General features: G+C 49.8%; 1 protein-coding gene across 1 annotated transcript; it reads left to right on the forward strand.

Moving 5' to 3' along the window:
• Positions 1 to 15,009: 15,009 nt before the first annotated feature.
• On the forward strand, positions 15,010 to 19,179 carry LOC140728824 (C-C motif chemokine 19-like). The gene is made up of 4 exons (XM_073047797.1): positions 15,010 to 15,189; positions 16,017 to 16,143; positions 16,352 to 16,456; positions 17,436 to 19,179. The coding sequence occupies exons 1-4, from the start codon at positions 15,123 to 15,125 to the stop codon at positions 17,449 to 17,451; spliced, it is 315 nt and encodes a 104-aa protein (XP_072903898.1). The 5' UTR covers positions 15,010 to 15,122; the 3' UTR covers positions 17,452 to 19,179.
• The last annotated feature ends 6,395 nt before the right edge of the window (positions 19,180 to 25,574 follow it).

Genomic DNA, 25,574 nt, shown 5'->3' on the forward strand with positions numbered 1-25,574 from the left:
ATAATGCTTTACAGCACTGGCCATTGGAAGATTGGGGCTCAATTCCTACTACTCTTTCTATGTTCTCCTGTGAAGCGTGGATTTCAAGGACAGCTTCTTCCCTTTCACCATTAGATTCCTGAATGGACAATGAGCCGATGTCAACTATCTCAAAGTTTTTCTCCTTTTTTTGCTCTGTTTTTGCATTACTTATTTAATTTATATATAGTTTTCTTACTGTAACTTAATAGATTTTTTATTTCTGTTGACACAAAACAACACATTTCATGACCAATGCCAGTGATATTAAACCTGATTCTGATTCCAATTCCTCCGGGTGCTCTGGTTTCCACCCAGTTACGATTAGTAAGTGTGGGCACGCTGTGTTGACACCAGAAGCACGGCAACACTTGTGAGCAGCCCCCGGCACATCCTCGGACTGTGTTGTTCATTTAGACAAGACATGCTGCACTGTATGTTTTGATGTTTCGATGTACGTGTGACCAGTTTTTAAATCTTCAACAGTCTGCCGGAGCAACTCAGTGGGTCAAACAGAAACTGTGAGTGGGAAAAGGAAACTGTCGGCACTCAGGCAGAGTTTCTGCATCAGGCTGAGAGTGGAGAGAGGAGGTAGCATGTAAATTGGTAAATTGGTTTATTATTGACACACGTACCAAGGTACAGTGAAAAAACTTTGTTTTTGCGTGCAATCCATTTAATTACAACAGTGCATTGAGGTGGTACAAGGAAAAACGATAAGAGAATGCAGATTAAAGTGTTAGAGATACAAGGAAAGTGCAGTGCAGGCAGACAGTAAGGTGCAAGATCTTAATGAGGTACATACTGTAGATTGTGATGTTAAGAGCCCATTGTACTAGGGGGCCATTCATAGTCTTAAAACAGCGGGTGGAATCTGTCCTTCAGCCTGGTGATGGATGCAGTATGGGGCAGATGTTCCGGGACCAGAGGTGACTGGTGGAGACTTGAGGGTAACAGACTCAGTCAGCTTCATCAAGGACGAAGCCTTCCTCATCACTGAGGACCCTCACCACTGTTTCCTCTAAGCTGTGCGGGTGCACGACCAAGAGTAGCTGAAATTCTCCCGCACACATAGCCTTTGTTGCTGTGCAAGGTGGGATTTTCTTTTGTATAATGTTAATATAATTTTGAAATTAAGTTAATAAGTTTTGAAATTATGCAAACATAATATTGAAAGTGTGTTAATATAATTGTGAAATACCCTGTACTTAATTATGCATTAATGAATATCATCAACATATTTCCTAAACAATAAACAAACCTCAACCTTTACTTTGAAACATTTTAAAGCTTCAAAGTATTTAAATTGTCAGTGTTTCAAGTTAGAACACTGTTATAAATTGTAACAATGGAAATCGGAAGTTGGTAGCTGATTATTAATAAACCGAATACCTGCTGAATGCCATCACCATCTAGTCAAAATATTTTATTTTGTTTTACTGTATTCCATTATACCCTTCAATTAGTAAATACAATCAAAAGCATGCATTTTTCAATTTTCATTCTAAATAGTCATAGTATGCACATTACAAATAAAAAAGCAGTTTTCAGACTGTGTAAACTTTTCCTGCTCAGAGCAATGGTTGGTCTATGCAGCTGTAAAAAGAAGCTAGAGGGAATGTTCAGCCCACCACCCCAGACATGCCCTCTTCTCATCGCTACCATCAGGAGGTGGTACGGGAACCTGAAGACCCATACTCAACGTTTCAAAAACAGCTTCTTCCCCTCCGCCATTAGCTTTCTGAATAGTTCGGGAACCCATGAACACAACCTCATTATTCCTTTCTTTTGCACTATTTAGTTATCTTTTGTAATTTATGGTAATTTTATGTCTTTGCAATGTACCACTGCTACAAAACAACAAATGTCAGTGATAACAAATTTGGATCTCATTCAGTCTGATGGAAATGTGCAAAATGATGAGCAGTTAGGCCATAAGACCAAAAGGCATAGGAGCAGTATAAACCATTTAATCATGTTTTCACCATCATTCCAATCTCATTGTTCTCAGCAATGATAATAAAGCTCTAACTAACCAACATGACTGATTTATTTTCCCTCTCTAAGGGGTTATAATCATAAAGTAATTGAATGCTACAGCACAGAAACAGGCCCTTTGGCCCATCAAGTCAGTGCTGAACTATTAATCTACCTAGTCCAATTGATGTGCACCTGGACCATAGCCCTCCATACCCCTCCCATCCATGCAGCTAGCCAAACTGTTCTTAAATACTGAAATCAAACCAACATCCACCACTTCCACCTACAGCTCGCTCTACACTCTCACCACCTTCTGAGTGAAGACGTTAGATCAAATAAATAGTCAGAAATTATACATAAACAAAGACTGACAAATAATCAGTGTGCAAAAGAAGACAAAATAAAATGTTTCTTGGCAGCGGATACCTAAAACAAGAGGTCATAGGTTGAATACAGGAGATTCTGCAGATGGTGGAAGTCCAGATCAACACACACAAGACCTGGAGGAACTCAGCAGGTCAGGCAGTTTCTATGGAAAGAAATAAGCAGTCAAATTTTTGAGCCAGAGCCCTTCAGTACAACCTTTCATCAAGACCTATCATCATAGCTTGTAGGTGAAGGTAGAAATGAGGATGGGATCTGAATGGAGATTATTTTCTCCAGAGGGCTGGGATCTGGAATGCACTCATTTATCTGGTTGAGCCCTAGAATCGCCAAGGTGGAGAAGGCTATGAACCATATGCAGATAGGTGGTCTCATTGCTACTGTCAGGGAGGAACCTGACAAACACACTCAATGTTTCAGGAACAACTTCTTCTCTACCCTCACATTTCTGAATGGACAGTGAACCCATGAACACTACCTCACTATTTTCTCTCTTTCTGCTTACTTTTTAAAATATTTTTTATTGTATCTTATAGTTTTTATTATACACTGCTGCCACAAAACAACAAATTTCACGACATACGTCTGTGATAATAAACCTGATTCTTCCTTCTCATCCCTTCGTAACCCTCTGTGGTTCCTATGCCATGGATAAAAGCTCTAACCTCTAACCTCCTCCTTCTCTGCGGGACATCAGTTCCCACCTCATCCACCCCCACCCCTGCCCAACCACAAACCTCAGATCTCGAACCCCATCAGATTTCACTAAACAACAAATTTCATAACGTACGTCAGTGATAATAAACCTGAGTCTGACCCACAGAGAGGAATTGTGGAACTGAAGGGGGTTTCCGAACAAGATGGGCCAAATGGTCTCCCACATCTGGAATTATTTGGACTCCCTGTGAGGGTGAAATAGAATCCAAGCTTGACAATCATCAGTCTGATTCAGTCCCTTTGATCTGAGGACCCTGGCACTGACATCATGTCAGATTCCCAAATCCTGGAATGCTTGAGAGACCTACAGCTGGCAGTTCTCTGAACACTACTTACTTAATTACTTATATGGGTGTGATCCAAGTGCTTTCGACCTTTCATGCCAGAGTATCTCAGAAGCTGGGGTTTTCACACACAACAGTCTCTAGAGTTTACTAAGAGTGGTGCAAAAAAAACAAAAAACATCCAGTGAGTGATGGTCTGTGGGTGAAAACGCCTCGTTAATGAGAAAGGTCAGAGGAGAAAGGTCAGACTGGTTCAAGCTGACAGGAAGGTGACAGTAACTCAGACAACCACACATTACCACAGTGGTGTGCAGAAGAGCATCCCTGAACACCCAACGTGTCAAACCTTAAAGGCTGGGTTACAGCAGCTGAAGACCATGAACATACCAGGTACAGGAGGTATCTAATAAAGTGTGCATTGAGTGATAGTAAGCCTGATTCTTTTATAATTTTGTTTCTATGCCACGTGACTTCATACTTCCATGAATTACTTACTCAGTGAGTGAATCAGTAGGTGACCATTCTACTAACTAGACTGTTGAGGCTTAATCACCCACATGGTTTGAATCACACTTCTAAGTGATCAATCAATCGTGAGCAGGATTAACCCACTGCATAAGGATGTATGAAAACAAGTTGATGAAACCCTTGTGCATCCTGTCCTTTCATAAGACCATAAGCAGAATTAGGCCATTTGGCCCATCAAGTATATTCTGCTTCTCAATCATGAAGGATTTTTTTCAATCCCATCCTTCTGTCTTCTCCCTGTAACCCCTAACCTGCCTATCAATCTCTGCCTTAAATGCATTCAATAACTTGGCCTCTGTAGCAACAAATTCCTCCTCATTCCACACTCAAAATGCTGGAGGAACTCAGCAGGTCTGGCAGCAAATGGAGAGGAATAAACAGTCGACTTTTTGGGTCAAAACCCTTCATCTTTGTCGGCCCAAAAAGTTTGACTCTTCATTCCTCTCCACTGTTGCTGCCTGACCTGCTGAGTTCCTCCAGCATTTTGTGTCACTTACTCTGGATTTCCAGCAACTGCAGAAACTTTGGTGTTTAAGATCTCCTCATTCCACCATCACATTTCTGAACAGTCCATGACCCCACGGGGACCTCACGGCAGAGTTGCGGTTAGCATAACGCTATTTCAGTGCCAGCAACCCGGGTTCAATTCGTTAGTCGGTTAGTTGGTCACATGGGTGGCTGTTGGGGCCTGTTATCATGCGGTATCTCTAAATAAAAAAAATAACCTCACTATTCCTCTTTCACATAATTTATTTACTTATAGCATTTTTGTGTCTTGTATTGTACTGCTGCCACAATACAAAACATTTCATGACTAGCGCAGTGATTCTGATTCTGGTTTTAAGGGGCTGTCCCTTAATTCAGAGGCTATGCTCTCAGATCTTAGACTCTTCTATAATGGAAGCATTCTCTCCATGATAAAATCTTTAATCTCAACAATACTGTCCCACGCTAGTCCCATGAATTTTGCTTGTTTTCTTATCTAAAAATGTGTTACTGTTGACTGAAATAAACTCAGTGGCACAAATGTAAGACTAAATGTGTCAGATCTCTCGGTGGGAGAGCATTTCGGAGACAGTGACCACAGCTCCCTACCTGTACCATTGTCTTGGATGGGGATAGGAGCAGATGGTATGGTTCAAAATAAATTTATTATCAAAGTACATTTATGTCACCATATACAACCCTGAGATACATTTTCTTGTGGGCATTCTCAATAAATTCATAATAGAACAATAACTTTAGAGAATTTATGAAAGACTTCACCAGTTGGGTGTTCAGTCAGTGTGCAAAAGACAACAAGCTGTGTAAATACAAAAAGAAAGAAATAATATTAATAAATAAATAACCAATAAATATCAAGAACATGAGATGAAGAGTCCTTAAAAATAGGTGTGGGAACAGTTCAGTGATGGGGAAAGTGAAGTTGATTGAAGTTATCTCCTTTGGTTCAGGAGCCTGATGGCTGAGGGGTAGTAACTGTTCCTGAACCTGGTGGCATGGGTGCTGAGACTCTTGTAGCTTCTTCCTGATGGCAGCAGTGAGAAGAGAGCGTGTCTTGGGTGGTGGGGGTCCTTGATGATGGATACTGCTTTCCTATAAGAACGCTCTGTGTAGATGTGCTCAGTGGTGGGGAGGATTTTACCCGTGATGGACTGGGCAGTATCCACTACTTTTTGTAGGATTTTCCATTCAAAGGCATTGGTATTTCCATACTACACTATGATGCAGCCAGTCGATATATTCTCCACCACACATCTACAGAAGTTTGTCAAAGTGTTAGATGTCATGCCAAATCTTCACAAACTCCTAAGTAGAGGCATTGCTGTACTTTCTTCATGATTGCACTTATGTTCTGGGCCCAGGACAGGTCCTCTGAAAAGATAAAACTGAGGAATTTAAGGTTGTTGACTCTCTGCACCTCTGGTCCTCTGATGAGGACTCCTCATGTACCTCTGGATTCCTTCTCCTGAAGCCCTTGGTCTTTCTGACATCGATCAAGAGGTTGTTTTTGTGGCACTTCTCAGTCAGTTTTGCAATCCCTCTCCTATTTGCTGATTCGTCACCAACTTTGACTGGCCAACGGCAGTGCAGTCATTGACAAACTTTGAATATGGTATTGGATGGCATGGTTTAGGAAGGGGTTTAACTATGTGTGAATTATGATACTATTAAGCAGGAACTTGGGATCATAAACTGGGAACGTGGAAATGCACTATGGAAATGTGAAGGTTTTTTAAGGAGCATTTGCACAAAGTTCTGAATAGATTTGTCCCATTGAGACAGGGAAAGGATGGTAGAGTTAAGAATCATTTGTAGATGAGATGTAGTACATCTTGTCAAGAGGAAGAATGAAGCTTACTTTGGGTTTTAGAAGAAAGGATCAGACAGGACTCTAGAGAGTTACAATGTCACAACAAAAGGGCTGAAAAATTAACTTAGGAGAGCTAGAAGAGAACATGAGAAGTCCTTGATGAGTAGGATTAAGGAAAAGCCCAAGTTGTTTCACATATATGTGAAGGACAGAAGGATGACTAGAGTAGGAAGAGAATCAATCAGGGATAAAAGAGGAAAGACATGGCTGGAGTTGGAACAGATAGAAAGGTCTATGATGAATACTTTGCTTCAGTATTCACCAGTGAAAGGGACAATGACATTTGTGAGAACAGCGTAAAACAGGCTGATATGCTGCAACATGTTGACATTAATAACGAGGGTGTGCTGAAGCATTTGAAAAACATTAGGATAGATAAGTCCCAGGGGCTGAATGGGATATACCCCAGGTTTCTATGGGAAGCGAGGGAAGAGATTGACATACCTTGGTAACGATCTTTCTGCCCTCACTGGCCACAGGAGTAGATGACTGGAGGATGCATATGTTATTCCTTTGTTTAAGAAAGGGAGTGTGGAATTATAAAACAGAGATTCTATATCTCCAAGATCAGTGAGCATTGTCAATGATCCCTCCCATCCACCCAACAATCACTTTGCCCCCCCACCCCCATGATCAGGCAGGAGGTACCATAGCATTAGGACAAGAACTGAGAACAGTTTCTTCCCCCAGACTGTAAGACTACTGAATTTCGTCCCCCACCCAAGTTTGATCACGTATGAAGCGTCAATAATGTTTTCCTCCAGCATTTATCCTGACGAAGTGTCTCGGCCTGAAATGTTGACTGTACTCGTTTCCATGATGCTGCCTGGCCTGCTGCTGAGTTCCTCCAGCAGTTTGTGTGTGTTGCTCGTATTTCCAGTGTCCGCAGATTTCCTCATGTCTGTGATACACATTTATCCCCTGGCTCCTTGATTTTAATTTGATTAGTTTTATGCTTTTGGAGTTACAAAACATAACAAATCTGCAAACACTCCAGTGATTCAGTTGTTGAAGGATATGGATGGGTAATGAAAGCAATCCAATTTCTAGGCCTCCACTCTGCGCTTGAAATCCAGCAACGTGAACGGGTAACAAAGGGCATCCCTGGATGTTGGGCTGTCCAGATTGGAGTGCCCCGGGATCGGACATCTGTGTGAGCAGGAGACAAGGGCCAGTCAGTTGGCACACCAGGAGTCTGAACCTGGAGTTTGGGGTCCCATCATTGCCTAATCTGAGGGCCAATACCAAAGATCGGAGCCTGAAGGTCAATGGGAAGTCAGGAGGTCAAAGGGCGATGGAGACTGGAGGCCTAGAGGCCTGTTCTGGAGATGGATGACTGTCCGTGTGTGTATGTGGGAGGGAGGGAGGAAAGGGGCTTGTTTTGCTGTTGTTGTTTTGTTGATTGTTGTGTTTGTGTTATTCTGCTGAGCATTGTGGGTATGTTATGTTGGTGTTACAATGTGTAGTGACTCTTGCCCCAGCACATCCGTAAGTGTTGGTTGTTAAATTAAATGACACATTTCACTGTGTGTTTCCATGTACTGTACATCTCTGTGGGTGGAGGTTAGGAACAGGAAGGGGTCAATAACTTTACTGGGTGTTTTTTATAGGCTGCCCAACAGTAACAGGGATATCGAGGAGTAGATAGGGAAACAGATCCTGGAAAGGTGTAATAATAACAGGGTTGTCGTGATGGGAGATTTTAATTTCCCAAATATCGATTGGAATCTCCCTAGAGCAAGAGGTTTAGATGGTGTGGAGTTTGTTCGGTGTGTTCAGGAAGGTTTCTTGACACAATATGTAGATAAGCCTACAAGAGGAGAGGATGTACTTGATCTAGCATTGGGAAATGAACCTGGTCAGGTGTCAGATCTCTCAGTGGGAGAGCATTTTGGAGATAGTGATAATGATTCAATTGTAGCAGTGTGCTACACGCAGCGCTAAAATAATGACACGGAGTCGGTAAACTGCAGTTAAAGAAGATTTTATTCAAACTTCACAGCCTTGCTTTAAAGCCTCCCTGATCCCGCCCTCCCCGGGCGCGGATGCTGTAGGGGGCACGTACTCACAATCCCCCTCAGGCTTTTCCCCTTGTTGGTGAAACAGACCTGGCGCCCTTTTGGGACTGGCCTTTGTGCCGGCGTGCTGGCTATTTGTGAGCCGGTTCGAGTGCACTAGGAAGTGGGTCGCCACATAACCCCCTCCCCCAGAACCGGCGATACACCCCCCAATGTCCACAGTCTGGGTCGGACCCTGTTTGGGAGGTTGGCCTCTGCGCCGCGGTGCTGGGAACTCGACCGGTTGCACCAGGTCCACATGGGCTGGTTTGAGTCGGTCCACCGTGAAAACCTCCTCTCTCCTCCCAACGTCCAGCACGAACGTGGACCCGTTGTTCCTGATCACCGTAAACGGCCCCTCATAGGGCCATTGCAGTGGTGGCCGATGCCCGCCCCTTCGTACAAACACAAACTTACAGTTCTGCAGGTCTTTGGGTACGCAGGTCGGATTCTGCCCATGCTGTGAAGTGGGTATGGGGGCCAGGGCACCGAGCCTCTCGCGTAGTCTGCCCAGGACTGCTGCAGGTTCTTCCTCGTGCCCCCTTCGGGCTGGTATGAACTCCCCGGGGACGACCAGGGGTGCGCCATACACCAACTCGGCCGACGAGGCGTGCAGATCGTCCTTGGGCGCCGTGCGGATGCCGAATAGGACCCAGGGAAGCTCGTCCGCCCAGTTAGCTCCTCGCAGGCGGGCCATGAGAGCCGACTTTAGGTGACGGTGGAAACGCTCCACCAGGCCGTTCGACTGTGGGAGGTAGGCAGTGGTGTGGTGCAGCTGTGTCCCCAACAGGTTGGACATCGCTGACCACAGGCTGGAGGTGAACTGGGCGCCTCTGTCGGAGGTAATGTGGGCCGGTACACTAAAGCAAGATATCCAGGTTGCAATCAGTGCTCGGGCGCAAGATTCGGAGGTGGTGTCGGTGAGCGGGACCACCTCTGGCCATCTTGTGAACCGGTCCACGATAGTGAGGAGGTGCCGCGCTCCGCGCGACACTGGCAGGGGGCCCACGATATCCACATGAATGTGGCTGAAATGCCAGCGGGTGGGGTGGAACTGCTGCAACAGGGCTTTGGTGTGCCGCTGCACCTTGGCCGTTTGGCAGTGCATGCACGTTTTGGCCCATTCACTGAGCTGCTTGTGGAGTCTGTGCCAAACGAACCTGCTGGAGACCATCCGGACGGTTGTCCTGATGGAGGGGTGCACTAAGTTATGAATGGAGTCGAAAATGCGTCGCCGCCAATGTGCCGGGACGACGGGACGGGGCTGGCCGGTGGCGACGTCACAGAGTAGGGTCCTCTCACCTGGGCCTACGGGGAGGTCCTGGAGCTGCAAACCGGAGACTGCGGTTCTGTAACTCGAGATCTCCTCGTCTGCCTGCTGCACCTCTGCCAGCGCCTCAAAGTCTACCCCTTGGGAAAGGGCATGAATGTTAGGGCGAGAAAGCACGTCCACCACGACATCGTCCTTACCCGAGACATGCCGGACATCCGTCGTGTATTCAGAGATGTAGGACAGATGGCGCTGCTGGCGGGACGACCAGGGATCGGACACCTTCATGAACGTAAAGGTAAGCGGCTTGTGGTCCGTGAACGCGGTGAAGGGCCTACTTTCTAAGAAGTACCTGAAATGCCGGATTGCCAGGTATAGCACCAACAGCTCCTGGTCGAAAGCACTGTATTTGAGCTCGGGTGGCCGCAGGTGTTTGCTGAAAAACGCCAGGGGTTACCAGCGGCCCGCGATGAGTTGCTCCAGTACCCCACCGACTGCCGTGTTAGAGGCGTCAGGGATGTCCATTCTGGGGTGCACTAGCACCGCGGCGTTTGCCAAGGCTTCTTTCGTTTTAATGAAAGCGGTGGCAGACTCCTCGTCCCAGGTAATGTCCTTGCCCGGACCCGACATCAGGGCGAACAGGGGGCGCATGATTCAGGCAGCTGAAGGGAGGAAGCGGTGGTAGAAATTGACCATACCTACGAATTCCTGAAGGCCTTTGATTGTGGTGGGTCGGGGGAAATGGCGGACCGCGTCTACCTTAGCGGCCAGAGGGGTCGCCCCATCTTTAGTAATCCTGTGGCCCAGGAAGTCGATGGTGTCGAGTCCGAACTGGCATTTGGCCGGGTTGATTGTCAGGTCGTATTCACTCAGTCGGGCGTAGAGTTGACGGAAATGGGACAGATGCTCCTGACGACTGCTACTGGCTATGAGGATGTCGTCCAAATAGATGAATGCGAAGTCCAGGTCGCATCCCACCGCGTCCATTAACCGCTGGGAAGTCTGTGTGGCATTCTTCAGGCCGAACGGCATGCGGAGGAACTCGAAAAGGCCAAACAGGGTGATGAGTGCCGTTTTGGGGACATCGTCCGGATGCATCGGGATTTGATGGTATCCCCGGATGAGGTCTACCTTGGAGAAGATCCGTGCGCCGTGCAGGTTTGCTGCAAAGTCCTGAATGTGCGGCACAGGGTAGCGGTCCGGTGTGGTAGCCTCGTTCAGCCTGCGGTAGTCGCCGCATGGTCTCCAGCCCCCTGTCGCTTTGGGCACCATGTGCAGGGGGGAGGCCCATGGGCTGTCGGACCGCCAGATGATCCCCAATTCCTCCATCCTCTTGAACTCCTCCTTCGCCAGTCGGAGCTTGTCCAGGGGAAGCTGCCGAGCATGGGCGTGGAGGGGTGGTCCCTGGGCCGGGATGTGGTGCTGTACACCCTGTCGGGGCATGGCTGCCGTGAACTGCGGTGCCAGAACCGATGGGAAATCCGCCAGGACTCTGGTGAAGTCGTTGTCGAACAGCGTGATGGAGTCGAGGTGTGGGGCCGGCAACTGGGCTTCTCCCAGGGAGAACGTCTGAAAGGTCTCGGCATGGACAAGCCTCTGCCTCGGCAGGTCAACCAGCAGGCTGTAAGCCAGCAAAAAATCTGCACTCAGAAGTGGTTGGGCTACGGCGGCCAGTGTGAAGTCCGACGTGAACCGGCTGGAGCCGAACTGTAGCCGTAGGTCCTTACTGCGCTGCCGTTCACGGCCCTCGGGGGGGGGGGGGGGGCCCGGTGCCCTGTTGCAGGTGTCGTAACTCATCGGAGGTAAGACGCTGATCTCGGCACCGGTGTCGACCAAAAAATGGCGTCCCGACCTCTTGTCCCACACATACAGGAGGCTATCCCGATGGCCAGCCGCCGTAGCCATCAGCGGCGGCTGGCCCTGGCATTTCCCGGGAACTGGCAGGGCGGGCCGACAACGGCGGGCTTCTGCGCCCCACCGCTGGTGGTAGAAACACCAGTGTTCGTTGGGCTCCACACCCCGGCCTCTGGGTTTAGCGGGCTCTGCGGCTGGGCCTGGTCTGGTTTGCTGCTGGGAGCGTGGTTGGGTGATCAGTGAGATGGACGCCCCACTCCCCTTCTTGGCGTTCCACAGCAAGTCTGCCTGGGCTGCCACCTTCCGGGCATCGCTGAAATCTGCGTCGGACAGCAGCAGATGTATGTCCTCGGGCAGATGCTCCAGGAATGCCTGCTCAAACATGAGGCAGGGTGTGTGTCCGTCGGCCAGAGACAACATCTCATTCATTAAAGCTGATGGAGGCCTGTCTCCTAAGCCATCCAGGTGCAGTAAACAGGCAGCTCGCTCGCGGCGGGAGAGCCCGAAAGTCCTTATGAGCAGGGCTTTGAATTCTGTGTATTTGCCGTCCGCTGGGGGAGACTGTACGAACTCCTCAACCTGGGCCGCTGTGTCCTGGTCGAGGGAGCTCACCACGTAGTAGTAACGTGTGTCCTCTGAGGTTATCTGCTGAACGTGGAATTGGGCTTCTGCTTGCTGGAACCATAGGCGAGGTCGCAGCGTCCAGAAGCTTGGCAGTTTCAACAAAACCGCATGAACAGATGCGGCGTCGGTCATCTCCGGTCCAAAAATCGTTTGGACCGTCGGGGTCACCAATTGTAGCGGTGTGCTACACGCAGTGCTGAAATAACGACACGGAGTCAGTAAACTGCAGTTAAAGAAGATTTTATTCGAACTTCACAGCCTTGCTTTAAAGCCTCCCTGATCCCGCCCTCCCCGGGTGCGGATGCTGTAGGGGGCACGTATTCACAGTCCTGTCCCGCGCGCGGATGCTGTAGGGGACACGTACTCACAGTCCCATGCAGGCTTTTCCCTTTGTTGGTGAAGCAGACCTGGTGCCCTTTTGGGACTGGCCTTTGTGCCGGCGCGCTGGCTATTTGTGAGCCGGTTCGAGTGCGCTAGGAAGTGGGTCGCCACACTATCTCCTTTACAATAGCATTGGAGAGAGATAGGAACAGACAAGTTAGAAAAGCGTTTAAGTGAAGTAAGAGGAATTATGAGGCTATCAGGCAGGAAATTGAAAGCTTAAATTGGAAACAGATGTTTTCAGGGAAAAGTATGGAAGAAATGTGGCAAATGTTCAGGGGATATTTATGTGGAGTTCTGCATAGGTATGATCCAATGAGACAGGGGAGTTATGGTAGGGTACAGGAACTGTGGTGTACAAAGGCTGTTGTAAATCTAGTCAAGAAGAAAAGAAAAGCTTACAAAAGGTTCAGAGAGCTAGGTAATGTTAGAGATCTAGAAGATTATAAGGCTAATAGGAAAGAGCTTAAGAGGAAATTAGGAGAGCCAGAAGGGGCCATGAGAAGGCCTTGACGGGCAGGATTAAGGAAAACCCCAAGGCATGCTACAAGTATGTGAAGAGCAGGAGGATAAGACGTGAAAGAATAGAACCAATCAAGAGTGACAGTGGGAAAGTGTGTATGGAACTGGAGGAAATAGCAGAGGTACTTAATGAATACTTCACTTCAGTATTCACTATGGAAAAGGATCTTTGTGATTGTAGTGATGACTTGCAGTGGACTGAAAAGCTTCAGCATGTAGATATTAAGAAAGGGGATGTGCTGGATCTTTTGGAAAGCATCAAGTTGGATAAGTTGCCGGGACCGGATGAAATGTACCCCAGGCTACTGTAGGAGGTGAGGGAGGAGATTGCTGAGCCTCTGGCGATGATCTTTGCATCATCAATGGGGACGGGAGAGGTTCCGGAAGATTGGAGGGTTGTGGATGTTGTTCCCTTATTCAAGAAAGAGAGTAGAGATAGCCCAGGAAATTATAGACCAGTGAGTCTTACCTCAGTGGTTGGTAAGTTCATGGAGAAGATCCTGAGAGGCAGGACTTATGAACATTTGGAGAGGCATAATATGATTAGGAGTAGTTAGCATGGTTTTGTCAAGGGCCGGTCGTGCCTTATGAGCCTGATTGAATTTTTTGAGGATGTGACTAAACACATTGATGAAAGAAGAGTAGTAGATGTAGTGTATATGGATTTTAGCAAGGCATTTGATAAGGTACCCCATGCAAGGCTTATTGAGAAAGTAAGGAGACATGGGATCCAAGGGGACATTGCTTTGTGGATCCAGAACTGGCATGCCTACAGAAGGCAAAGAGTGGTTGTAGACAGGTCATATTCTGCATGGAGATCGGTGACCAGTAGAGTGCCTCAGGGATCTGTTCTGGGACCCTTACTCTTCGTGATTTTTATAGATAACTTGGATGAGGAAGTGGAGGGATGGGTTAGTAAGTTTGCTGATGACATAAAGGTTGGAGGTGCTGTGAAGTGCTGTCAGAGGTTACAACGGGACATGATAGGATGCAAAACTGGGCTGAGAAGTGGCAGATGGAGTTCAATCCAGATAAGTGTGAAGTAATTCATTTTGAGGTCAGATATGATGGCAGAATATAGTATTAATGGTAAGACTCTTGGCAGTGTGGAGGATCAGAGGGATTTTGAGGTCCAAGTCCATAGGACGGTCAAAGATGCTGTGCAGGTTGACTCTGTGGTTAAGAAGGCATACGGTGCATTGGCCTTCATCAATCGTGGAATTGAATTTAGGAGTCGAGAGGTAATGTTGCAGCTATATAGGACCCTGGTCAGACCCCACTTGGAGTACTGTGCACAGTTCTGGTCACCTCACTACAGGAAGGATGTGGAAGCCATAGAAAAGGTGCAGAGGAGATTTACAAGGATGTGGCCTGGATTGGGGAGCATGCCTTATGAGAATAGGTTGAGTGAACTCGGCCTTTTCTCCTTGGAGTGACGGAGGATGAGAGGAGACCTGATAGAGGTGTATAAGATAATGAGAGGCATTGATTGTGTGGATAGTCAGAGGCTTTTTCCTAGGGCTGAAATGGTTGTCACAAGAGGACACGGATTTAAGGTGCTGGGGAGCAGGTACAGAAGAGATGTCAGGAGTAAGTTTTTTATTCAGAGAGTGGTGAGTGCGTGGAATGGGCTGCCGGCAACAGTGGGAGTTGGATACCATAGGGTCTTTTAAGAGACTTTTGGATAGGTACATGGAGCTTAGAAAAATAGGAGGCTATAGGTAAGCCTAGTAATTTCTAAGATAAGGACATGTCTGACACAACTTTGTGAGCCGAAGAGCCTGTATTGTGCTGTTGGTTTTCTATGTTTCTAACAGATAAATTTCTCAAAGAATTAAATATGAACAAACAAATCCATGTTAAAAAGTTTTGGGAATGTAGGGGTAGGCAAATTGGAACAGAGTTTTGTAACTTGGAACTTCGCTTTGAACTTGTGCCAAGATAAATAATCAAAGGTTGCCAAGTAGTCTGACAGTTCAAGAAAAAAAAATCTGATTTGACTGTATAAATACCAGAGGCTGACAGGGAAACAGCAGAGAACAGAAGAGGTCTCTGCTCAGAGGGAGACAGAAAGAGAAGTACTTGAAATCAAACGTGCCTGGGGGCTGCCATCCACATCCCACCCCACCATGAAGACGGTGCCTGCTGCCTTATTCCTGCTCTCCGCCGTTGCTGCTTTGTGGAGCATTTCTCAAGGTCAGTAGCCTTCTCTCATTCTCCTCGGGGTATAAGTAATGGTCAGGAAGGGTGGGTAGTCACCGGATTTGTGGCGGAGAGGTCTACCTCACTATCTTTCTATTCTGCACACTGGCCTCTTCTTCTCCTCCTTCCCCTTCTCCCATGGTCCACTCTCCTCTCCTTGCAGATTCCTTCTTCTCCAGCCCTTTACCTTTCCCACCCACCTGGCTTCACCTACCACCTGCTAGCTAGCCCTTCTTCCCCCCCTTCCCATCGTTTTATTCTGACACCTTGCCTCTGCCTTCCTGGTCCTGATGAAGAGTCTTAGCATGAAACGTTAACTGTTTATTCATTTCCATAGGTGCTGCCTGATCTGCTGAGTTCCTCCAGCATTGTGTGTGTATTGGTCTGGACTTCCAGCATCTGCAGAACCTCCTGTGTTTTTACCTCAATATTTTTCTCACATTTTGCACTACAGATTTAATTTTATATTTCATATATATTTTTATTATAATTTATAGTTTTTATTATTATATACTGCTGCCACAAAACAACAAATTTCCCAATGTACGCTGGTGATATTCAATTGGATTATGAATCTGAGACTAATTTGGAGGATTAGGAGAGCATTCCTTGGAACTGGAGATGCCAAACGCTGGAATCTGGGTTGAGCAGCAAGCTTGGGGATGGGGAAAGAAACTTCTGATGCTGGGGTTTCTACTGCCCTGGTGGGACCTTAGAGAGTCACCTTGCCAGCATGGATCAGTTGGGCCAAAGGGCCGGTTTCCCTGCTGTAAGATTCCATGACCCTGTGATCACTAACTCAGAGATTATTCATCTTCCAGCCAGCGACAATATCAAGAGCGTGAGCGACTGCTGCCTTACAACAAGCCCAAAAAGAATCCCAGCCCGCTTGGTGAGATCCTACAAGATACAGAAGCCTGGGAATGGATGTAACATCCACGCTGTTGCGTGAGTACTGACTCCTCGTTCCCCATCGCAATTTTCCAAAGGGAGGCGGGGGTGGGACGAAAGGCCAGGGCGGAAGGAGCTTGCCTGAGACGTGCTCCAGTTGGGCAGTGGGAAGGGAAGAGGGAAGGCAAGGAGGGACGTAGGAATCTCCGGGAAGATCAGCCCTTGGAGAGAGCGACTAACCTTGGTGATGTCACCTTTGCCACAGGTTCAAGACCAAGAAGAACAAAACCCTCTGTTCCCCTTCTACGGCGGGATGGGTGATTAAACTGAAGAAAGCCGTGGACAGGAAAATGAAGAAATTGAGTCGCCGGTAAGGCCTTTATCACCTTCAACTCGTGGCCAGTTACACAGCCCCCTCTCCCCTCTCTCCTCCACATCCTCCCCTCTCCCCTCCACAACCTCTGCTTTCCCTACCACATCCCATCTCTCCTTTCCCACATCCTCCTCCCCTCTCCCCTCAGCCCCTCATCCTTTCCCTACCATTCCCCCTCCTCATGTTCTGTCCACTCATCTGCTCTTTCACTCTCAGTCCGTGACCCTCTCCGAACATCCTTTCAGCTTCTAATTAGCATATTGATCACACATACATCAAGACTCACAGTGAAATACGCTGTCTGCTGTAACAACCAACGCAGCCTAGGGATGTGCTGGGGACCTCCTGCAAGTGTCATGTAACATGCCCATAGTTACAACAGAGCAACAACGACACGCAGCCGTCCACTCATCTCCCCTCCCACTCACCCCAGGTTAAAGCTGCTTCTTGGCTTCAGCCTCCAGACCCTGGCCCAGACTCGCAGACTCTGATATCGGGCCTCAGGCTTCCAGACTTGCTAACTGGGCCGCCCTCCACACCCTCCTCCTTCCCAGCTCCCCTTTCACCCCCTCTTCCTCTCCTGCTCTGCACTCCTCTCTCCATCCCTGAGCCTCCTTTTCTGGCCACCTGTTCCTATTGGACTGGTGAGACCTCTGCACCCACCCTCACTTCGACCGCTCTTCATAATGCTTGTCGCTCTCACTCCACCATTTTGAATCACCCACCCAGGGTCCCTCCCACAGAACCTCTCCCCATTGTTACTATCTATTCCCCACCTGCCCCCCTCGCCCTCCCATCACCTCCATCACCCAGCACCCACTGCATGGCATTGCCCAGGTTGGTGGGAGGAGTAGGTCTCAGCACTGAATGCACAAACAACATAACAGATCTGTACAGGCCATTTGGCCCACAATATTGTGCTGGCTAACATGGGAGGAACAAATCCACTGACTGAATCTTCCTCTTCCTTCTGCAGGAAAAGGCAGAACTGAGGAGAGACTGTGGCCTGGAGACTTCCCAGATCCTTCCTTCTGTTAATCAGTTCTTCTACCAATGTTGCCCATATAATTGAGAATGTAGCAGATCTCCCTCTCTTATGTTCCTCCCCTCTCCTCAAAGACCCTTTCCTCCAGCTTCTGACCCACAGACCCCATGAGGTTGGTCCAGAGTTCATAAAGCCAGCACCCACCCCACATTCAAGTGACAGTGAATTAGAGACCATACCAGTGAGTCCAATAGTTGTCTGGGCTTGGAAATTCACTCTGTGTCTAACCCTGGGAGTGTGTGATGGGACAGTGTAGAGGGAGCTTCACTCTATGTAACTCCACTGTCCCTGTAACATCTCTAATCTTCCAAGGCTTATTCACTGCCACTTGATTTTACACTGCTATCTTCGTTGAGTTCCAGGTGCTGTGTATCTCCTCTCTCTCCTGCCCCTGCCACTCTAATCCCCCTTGGAGAGGGGACTGGGCTTGGACCGCCAACCATGGGATAGGGCAGTGGTCCTAGTGAAATGTGACCCCCCCCCCCCCCGCATTCCTCACTTGAAGTGTCCCCTTGCGGGGGCAGAGGACTTGCCCCCAGGACAATGTGAATACCGATTAATGAATGTTCCTTTAATGCTGCAATTGATGCTGACTGGTGCTACTCATTACAGGTGGGAGGGGTACAGCGGGCACATGGGCTCCTTGTCCTTCCTACCACCTGCCCTGGGACTTGGGCACTGGTGAAGTGTTTGCCCCTCTCTTCCACGCTCATTTGGGGGAGCTTCCACCGGCTGTGGGCCTGACCCTTTGCTCCCTCTGCAGACCTTTTGGGGATTTTTTCCGGTTTAGTAAATACCTGTGTTTCTAACTATTCTCCCCCAGTGGACCATGATGAGCTGGTCAGACAGGTAGCTTCAGCACTTATATTTTATATTCAGCTTCTGTAATTTTTTAAAACTGATTTTGTACCATTCAGCACAAACACAAGGGATTTGCCGACGTCAGAAATCCAGAGCAACGTGCAGAAAATGCTGGAGGAACTTAGCAGGTCAGGCAGCATCTCTGTAGAAGAATAAAAAGTCACAGTTTCAGGCCAAGGCCCTTCATTGGGACTGGAAAGGAAGGGGGAAGATGCCAGAATAAGAAGGTGGGGGAGGGGGATGAAGCAAGAAGTGACAAGTTAAATTTGAGGTTATTGCCTCAGGAGGTTCCTGTGAAGAAATGCTTCTCCGAGATCCATTGTGTTCACAGGGAAGGACGTTGATGCCTGGGATCGAAGGCCTGGTTCTTTGGAATGTGGCGGTTTCTGGGATCATCCCAGTTCATGTTGAAGGGACTTTAATTAAAGAGATGTTGATACCTTTGAGGAGAGAATGATTCCATTGGGGTGATGCAATTTGTACCGTGTTTAATGGGGTTACACATTGCAGAATTTTGTTCAATTGTAATCTGCTTAGTATGGGAGAGCTGCACTGGCTGTACAGTTCACTGGGTTATACAGTGGGGGTGCACTGGGTTACACAGTGAGAGTTTAACAGTGTACACCTGTGGGCAAAACGTTGACTGTTTTTGCCTATCCATAGATACTGCCTGACCTGCGAAGTTCCTCCAGCACTTTGTGTTTATTGTACCATTCAGCTCTTATGTTTTTTTTTACACTTCTGTTCAATTGTTTTAAAATAATTAATTTTGTATGGTTTTATAATGTGAAAAATAAAATTATGTTGAAATCCATCTGTGGTCTCGGGACCTTTAATCCCCTCTCGTCTGACTGCAAGACCTTGTTCCTTAACCCGTTCCTGCACCACTGCTCTCTTCCTCTCTGCCACCTGACCACAAATAAGGAAGAGGCCATTCAACCCCCTGAGACTGATCACCCTCATCACCTCCCCCCTCTCCTTTTTGGTGTTTTCTTCTTTTGGAATTGGCAAATCTCTGGCAAGGTCGGAGTTTATGCCCATGTTTTATGACCCATTACTGAGGACGCTTAACAGCCAATCACATTGCTGGGTCTGGAGTCACCTATAGAACTTAGAACAGTACAAGTCAAGTCAAGTCAAGCAATTGGCTTACCCACAGAAATGCCCCCTGGTATTAAACATATCAATCCTGGGGGAAAAATAATGCCTGTTGATGTCAAAGTGGAGTTTATTGTCTCTGTGTGCCCAGAAACTTTGAGAAGCTTCCTTGCAGCAGCATGAACAACCCACAGCGTCAGATTAGCTTTATCTGTCACAAGTGTCACCACACCTCTGCGCCAACACAGCTTGCCCGCAATTTACTAACGCTAACCCGTACGTCTTTTTGAAACGTGTTGGGGAAACCGGAGCAGCCGGAGGAAACCCACACGTTCACAGGAAAAACGTGCAAACTCCTTACAGGCAAAGGCGGGAACTGAATCCCAGTCACCAGTGCTGCAAAGCATTACACTAACCGTTACGCTACCGTGTCACCCCCTTGGGCAGATTAGTCCAGAGCAAGAGGGCAGATTGAAGGCAAGAGGGGTGGGTTTTTCACACGGAGAATGGTGATTATCTGGCATATGCTGCCAGAGGAGGTGGTGAAGACAGATGTGATTACAATGTTTACAAAGACATTTAGACAGGTATTTGGCTAGAAAAGGTGATGAGAGATAGGGCCAAATACTGGGAAATGGGATTAAGTATACTTGGGTGTCACGTACAGCGTGGTGGAGGGGAACTGAAGAAGGCAGCTTCTGTGCTGGAGGATTCAGACTGTTAACTTCATTTGTCACATGTACATCAAAACATACCGTGAAATGTGTTGTTTGCATCAAATCAGATCAGCCAGCATTGTGCTGAGGGCAGCCCGCCGTTGTTGCCACATGAGAGGGAACTGGAGTACTTAGAGAAAACTCGTGCGGTCACAGTGAGAATGTGAGAGCAGGGTTCTTCCGGTAAGATGGTAGCACGCTTGGATGCAGCAAAGTCAACCTTATTGACGTTGAGTGCCAGCTTGTTGCTGTGGCACCACTCCACTAGTTGGCATATCTCACTCCTGTACACCCTCTCATCACCACCTGAGATTCTACCAACAATGGTTGTAGCATCAGCGAATTTATAGATGGTATCTGAGCAATGCCTAGCCACACAGTCATGGGTATCTAGAGAGTAGAGCAGTGGGCTAAGCACACACCCCTGAGGTGCACAAGTATTGATCGTCAGTGAGCAGGATATGTTATCACCAATCCGCACAGGTTGTGGTCTTCCAGTTAGGAAGTCGAGGATCCAATTGCAGAGGGAGGTACAGAGGCCCAGGTTCTGCAACTTCTCAATCAGGATTGTGGGAATGATGGTATTAGTCGATGAACAGTATCCTGACGTAGGTGTTTGTGTTGTCCAGTTGATCTAAGGCCGTGTGAAGAGCCATTGAGATTGCATCTGCTGATGACCTATTGTGGTGACGGGCAAGTTGCAATGGGTCCAGTTCCTTGCTGAGACAGGAGTTCAGTCTCGTCATGACCAACCTCTCAAAGCATTTCATTACTGTCGATGTGAGTGCTACCGGACGATAGTATTTTTTTTATTAAACAAAATATACTTTATTCCAAAATAAAATTATATACAATAACCATTCAAAGACTTTCAATTCTTTACAGTTGGTACCATTACTGTCTTTACATTTTCAAAGTTCTAATGTTTTGTCACCCACGTGGCACTTTGTTCTTTCATATTTACATTCAGGGGGTATACCCCCAACCCCCCACCCCTGAACTCCGACGGGAGAAGAACCCTAGACTGTGGTCCTTCCCCACCGGGCCCTTGCGGTGGCTTCACCGAGTTTGAGTGCGTCCCTCAGCACGTACTCCTGCAGCCGAGAATGTGCCAGTCGGCAGCATTCCCCCACGGACATCTCCGTGTGCTGGTAGACCATCAAGTTTCAGGCCGACCAAAGAGCGTCTTTGACTGAGTTGATGATCTGCCAGCAGCACCGCGTGTTGGTCTCGGTGTGCGTGCCCGAGAACAGCCCGTAGATCAGAGAGTCCTCTGTTACGCAGCTGCCGGGGATGAACCTCGACACAGCCCCTTCCATCCTCCTCCACACCTTCTCCACGAACCCACAGTGTGCAAAGAGGTGGGTCACCGACCCCTCCTCACTGCAGTCCTCCCGTGGGCAGAGGGATGTGGAGACGACGTTCCGGGCGTACAGGAGGGATCGGACTGGGAGGGCCCCTCTCACCGCCAGCCAGGCAAGGTCTTGGTGCCTGTTGGTGAGGTCTGGCGATGAGGCATTTTGCCAGATGAACTGGACGGTCTGCTCAGGGAACCAGCCCACTGTGTCCATCGCGTCCTTCTCCTGCAGTACCTGCAGGACCTTACGTGCTGACCACTGCCTGATGGCCCTGTGGTCAAAGGCGTTGACCTGAAAGAAGGACAGGTATGGCGGCAATGACCAGCTGACAGGGGTGTTGTGCGGGAAAGGGGCCAGACCCGTCCTTCGTAGCCAGGGCGACAGGTAGAACCCGGGCACATAGTGGTACTTGGTGCCCACGTACCTGGGATCCACACACAACCTGATGCAGCCAGACATGAAGCTGGCCATCAGGGTGAGGGCGACATTGGGGACGTTTTTGCCCCCGTTGTCCAAGGACTTGTGCATGGTGGTCCGTCTGACCCGCTCCATCTTGGATCCCCAGACGAATCTGAAGACGGCTCGGGTGATTTCCGAGCTGAAGGAGCGGGGGACTGGCCACACCTGCGCCAAGTACAGCAGCCCTGAGAGCACCTCACACCTGATGACCAGGTTCTTGCCCGCTATCGATAGGGAGCACCCTCTCCCCAGCCCCAGTTTCTGTTTCACCTTGGCAGTCCGCTCCTGCCAGTTCTTGTTGCACGCCTCGGCCCCTCCGAACCAGATCCCCAACACCCTCAGGTGATCAGCCCTGATGGTGAAAGGGACGCTGGATCGGTTGGGCCAGTTGCCAAAGAGCATGGCTTCGCTCTTCGTGCGGTTGACCCTGGCCTGCTCGAACTGTTCGCAGATGCTGCTCAGACTGCGAACTGACCTCGGATCAGAGCAGAAGACAGTAACGTTGTCCATGTACAGGGAGGTTTTGACTTGGGTCCCTCCACTGCCTGGCAGCGTCACCCCTCTTATGCCCCCATCCCTCCTGATGGCTTCGGCAAAGGGTTCCATGCAACACATGAACAAGACGGGAGAGAGGGCAGCCCTGCCTGACTCCAGACCTGATAGGGAAGCTGTCTGTTTCCCACCCGTTGACCTGGACCGTGCTACAGATGTCCGTGTAGAGCAGTTTGATCCAATTCCAGATTCCCTCTCCAAATCCCATTTTGGAGAGTACATCCGCCATGTACGTGTGCAATATCCTGTCGAAGGCTTTCTCCTGGTCCAAGCTGACCAGGCAGGTGTCCACTCCCCTGTCCTGCACGTAGGCGATGGTGTCCCTCAGCAGCGCGAGGCTGTCTGAGATCTTCCTGCCCGGTACAGCACAGGTTTGGTCCGGGTGGATCACCTGCTCCAGAGCAGACTTGACCCGGTCGGCGATAGCCTTGGACAGGATCTTGTAGTCCACATTCAGGAGTGAGATGGGCCTCCAATTTCTAATGTCTTCCCTCTCCCCCTTCTGCTTGTAGATGAGGGTGATGATGCCCTTCCGCATGGGTTCTGACATGCTGCCTGCCAGGAGTGTAGCGTTGTACACTTCCAGCAGGTCGGGGCCCATCCGGTTCCACAAAGCCGAATACAACTCGACCGGTAAACCGTCGCTTCCGGGAGTCCTACCCGACTCAAAGGAACGGACGGAGCCAGTCAGCTCGTCCAGGGTCAGTGGCTGCTCCAGACTCTCCCGCTTGCCGTAATAGACGACAGGAAGTTGCGGGAGGCTGTGGAGTCTGTGGCCTTTTCTCCGTACAGACTGGCATAGAAGGGCCTGCAGATCCTCAGTATGTCTGTCTGCGAGGACGCGGCTGAGCAGTCCTCTTCCGTAAGGTTGTGGATCACAGAGCTCCCCCTGTGCACCTTTTGGAAGAAGAATCGTGAGCACGTCTCGTCCTGCTCCACGGTTTGGACCCTCGATCGGAAGATGATCTTGGAGGATTCGGCGGCAAAGTGCTGGGCCTGCTGACCCTTCACCTCCCGCAGTTCCTCCCTGACATCCACCCCCCCCCACCCCGCAGTTCCTCCCTGACATCCACCCCCCCCGCAGTTCCTCCCTGACATCCACCCCGCCCCCCGCAGTTCCTCCCTGACATCCACCCCCCCCGCAGTTCCTCCCTGACATCCACCCCCCCCCGCAGTTCCTCCCTGACATCCACCCCCCCCCACAGTTCCTCCCTGACATCCACCCCCCTCGACTGCAGAAGGAGGAGTTGCTGCAACTCTGGAGTTTACGCAGTTCCCTCTGCCCCTGCCTTGCTTTCTGGATACCCTTGCGGATGAAGAACCTCTTGATGTTCTCCTGGGTAGCTTCCCACCAGTGAACCGGGGAATCAAAGAAGGCTTTCAAGGTTCTCCAACCCGTGTACTCCTTCTCTGGTTCCTCGATGTTCTCTGGGGTCAACAGCTTGACGTTCAGCTTCCACGTCCCCCTCCCTGCCTTCCGGTCCTCCCGCAGGTGGCAGTGGTCAGAGAAGAGCACCGGCGTGATGTCAGTGGTTCTGACCGTGAGGGACTCTGACAGGAAGAGGAAGTTGATCCGGGAGCGGGCTGAGCCGTCCGATCGTGTCCAGGTGGCTTGCGGCTGAGCTCCACCTGTGGGGTCGCCGAAGGCGTCGCACAGCTTGGCTGTCTTTACCGTGTCCATCAGGAGTCTGGAGGTACTGTCCAGCCTGCCGGATCGTCCAGCCGCATCGATGGTGCAGTTGAAGTCTCCGGCCACAACGACCGGCCGGGCCGTCACCAGCAGCGGTGGGAGCCGCTCGCTCCGCACCGGGGATCAGCCGGAGCGGAGTGCCCCGGTATTTGACGTCTGCTACCAGGAGGCGCCCGGCAACCACCTCTTTGACTCGGGTGATTGCGAAGTTGCCTCCCCGTAGCAGAATCCCCAGGCCGGAAGCGCGACCGTCGTTGCCCCCCGACCACACCGACAAACCCCGGGTCCACCAACGTGACCGCCTCCGGTAGATGCGGAGGTGTGGCAGTCCGCACTCCTGCAGGAAGGTCACATCAGCCTTTACCGTGTCCAAATACTAGAGCATCGCCCGGTACTCTTCAGACTGCGCACATTGACAGATGCCAGTGAAATGTCCGCCATTTAAAGTTCTTTATTTCAGAAGCACACTGTCCTTACCTTCGCAGTCCTGAGCCCTCATGCCCACGGCCTTTGTGAAGGCCTTCTTCACCTTCTGTGGGCTCAGGAACTGCAGGTTATTCTCCCCTGGGTGTGGCAGTTCCTGTTCTGTGCCTGGGGGCTTGGTGTCTCCCAGGCCTGCTGCCTCTTCAGGCTGCGAGGCGCCATACGTGGCTCTGCTCCCGGGTTCCCGGAGCTGGGGGTTTCTGGTGGTCTCCGCCTCCTGTGCTTGTCCTTGGGGGGTGGCCAGCAGACTTTCCTCACTCTCTCTCCTCCTCTCCACCGGCTCTGTCCGCCACTTCATCTTCTGGGGCTGCTGCTGGCCTCCCCCAACTCCTTCCTCGTCTGAAGTGGACAGGTTGCTGCAGGCTGCGCGGTCCCCTGCCTTTCTCTTCACATGCTCCTTCTATTCCACCCTCTGTCGTTTGGCCGGAGCTTTTTGGACCTTCTTTCGTTTGCCCACAACGCTCCAGCCTTCCTCCCCCTCTGCTCTCCCCTCCTCCATGGACTCCTCCTCCTTTTCCTGTGGCGGGTCTGCAAGGGGGAGGGGGCTCTCGGGGTGGCTGCACCTTCTCTGCTGGTGTCTTCCGTTGTTTCGGGCATTGCCACTGCGGGAGTGACAGGTACATCCGATCCTGCCGGGGCCCTTCCAGTGCCAGCACCTCCCCGGTCCCCTGTGCATAGGTGCCGGCACGTTTCGGACAGGCCCTGTACAGGTGGTCGGTGTCTCCGCAGAGACTGCAGGACTTGGCCTGCGTGCAGTCCTTGGTGAGGTGGCCCTCCACCTTGCAGTTTCTGCAGATTATCGCTCTGCACTGGGCTGCGACGTGCCCCGCCTTGCCGCAGATGCGGCTCACCC

This window comes from Hemitrygon akajei, chromosome 6 (assembly GCF_048418815.1).
Source record: "Hemitrygon akajei chromosome 6, sHemAka1.3, whole genome shotgun sequence".
Taxonomy (NCBI): domain Eukaryota; kingdom Metazoa; phylum Chordata; class Chondrichthyes; order Myliobatiformes; family Dasyatidae; genus Hemitrygon; species Hemitrygon akajei.

Bases quoted from the DNA above. Each gene is read 5' to 3' on its own strand.
- LOC140728824 (XM_073047797.1), top strand. From the start codon at position 15,123: ATGAAGACGGTGCCTGCTGCCTTATTCCTGCTCTCCGCCGTTGCTGCT. The intron at 15,190-16,016 runs GTCAGTAGCCTT...TTCATCTTCCAG, and splicing joins TTTGTGGAGCATTTCTCAAG to CCAGCGACAATATCAAGAGC. The intron at 16,144-16,351 runs GTGAGTACTGAC...CCTTTGCCACAG, and splicing joins TGTAACATCCACGCTGTTGC to GTTCAAGACCAAGAAGAACA.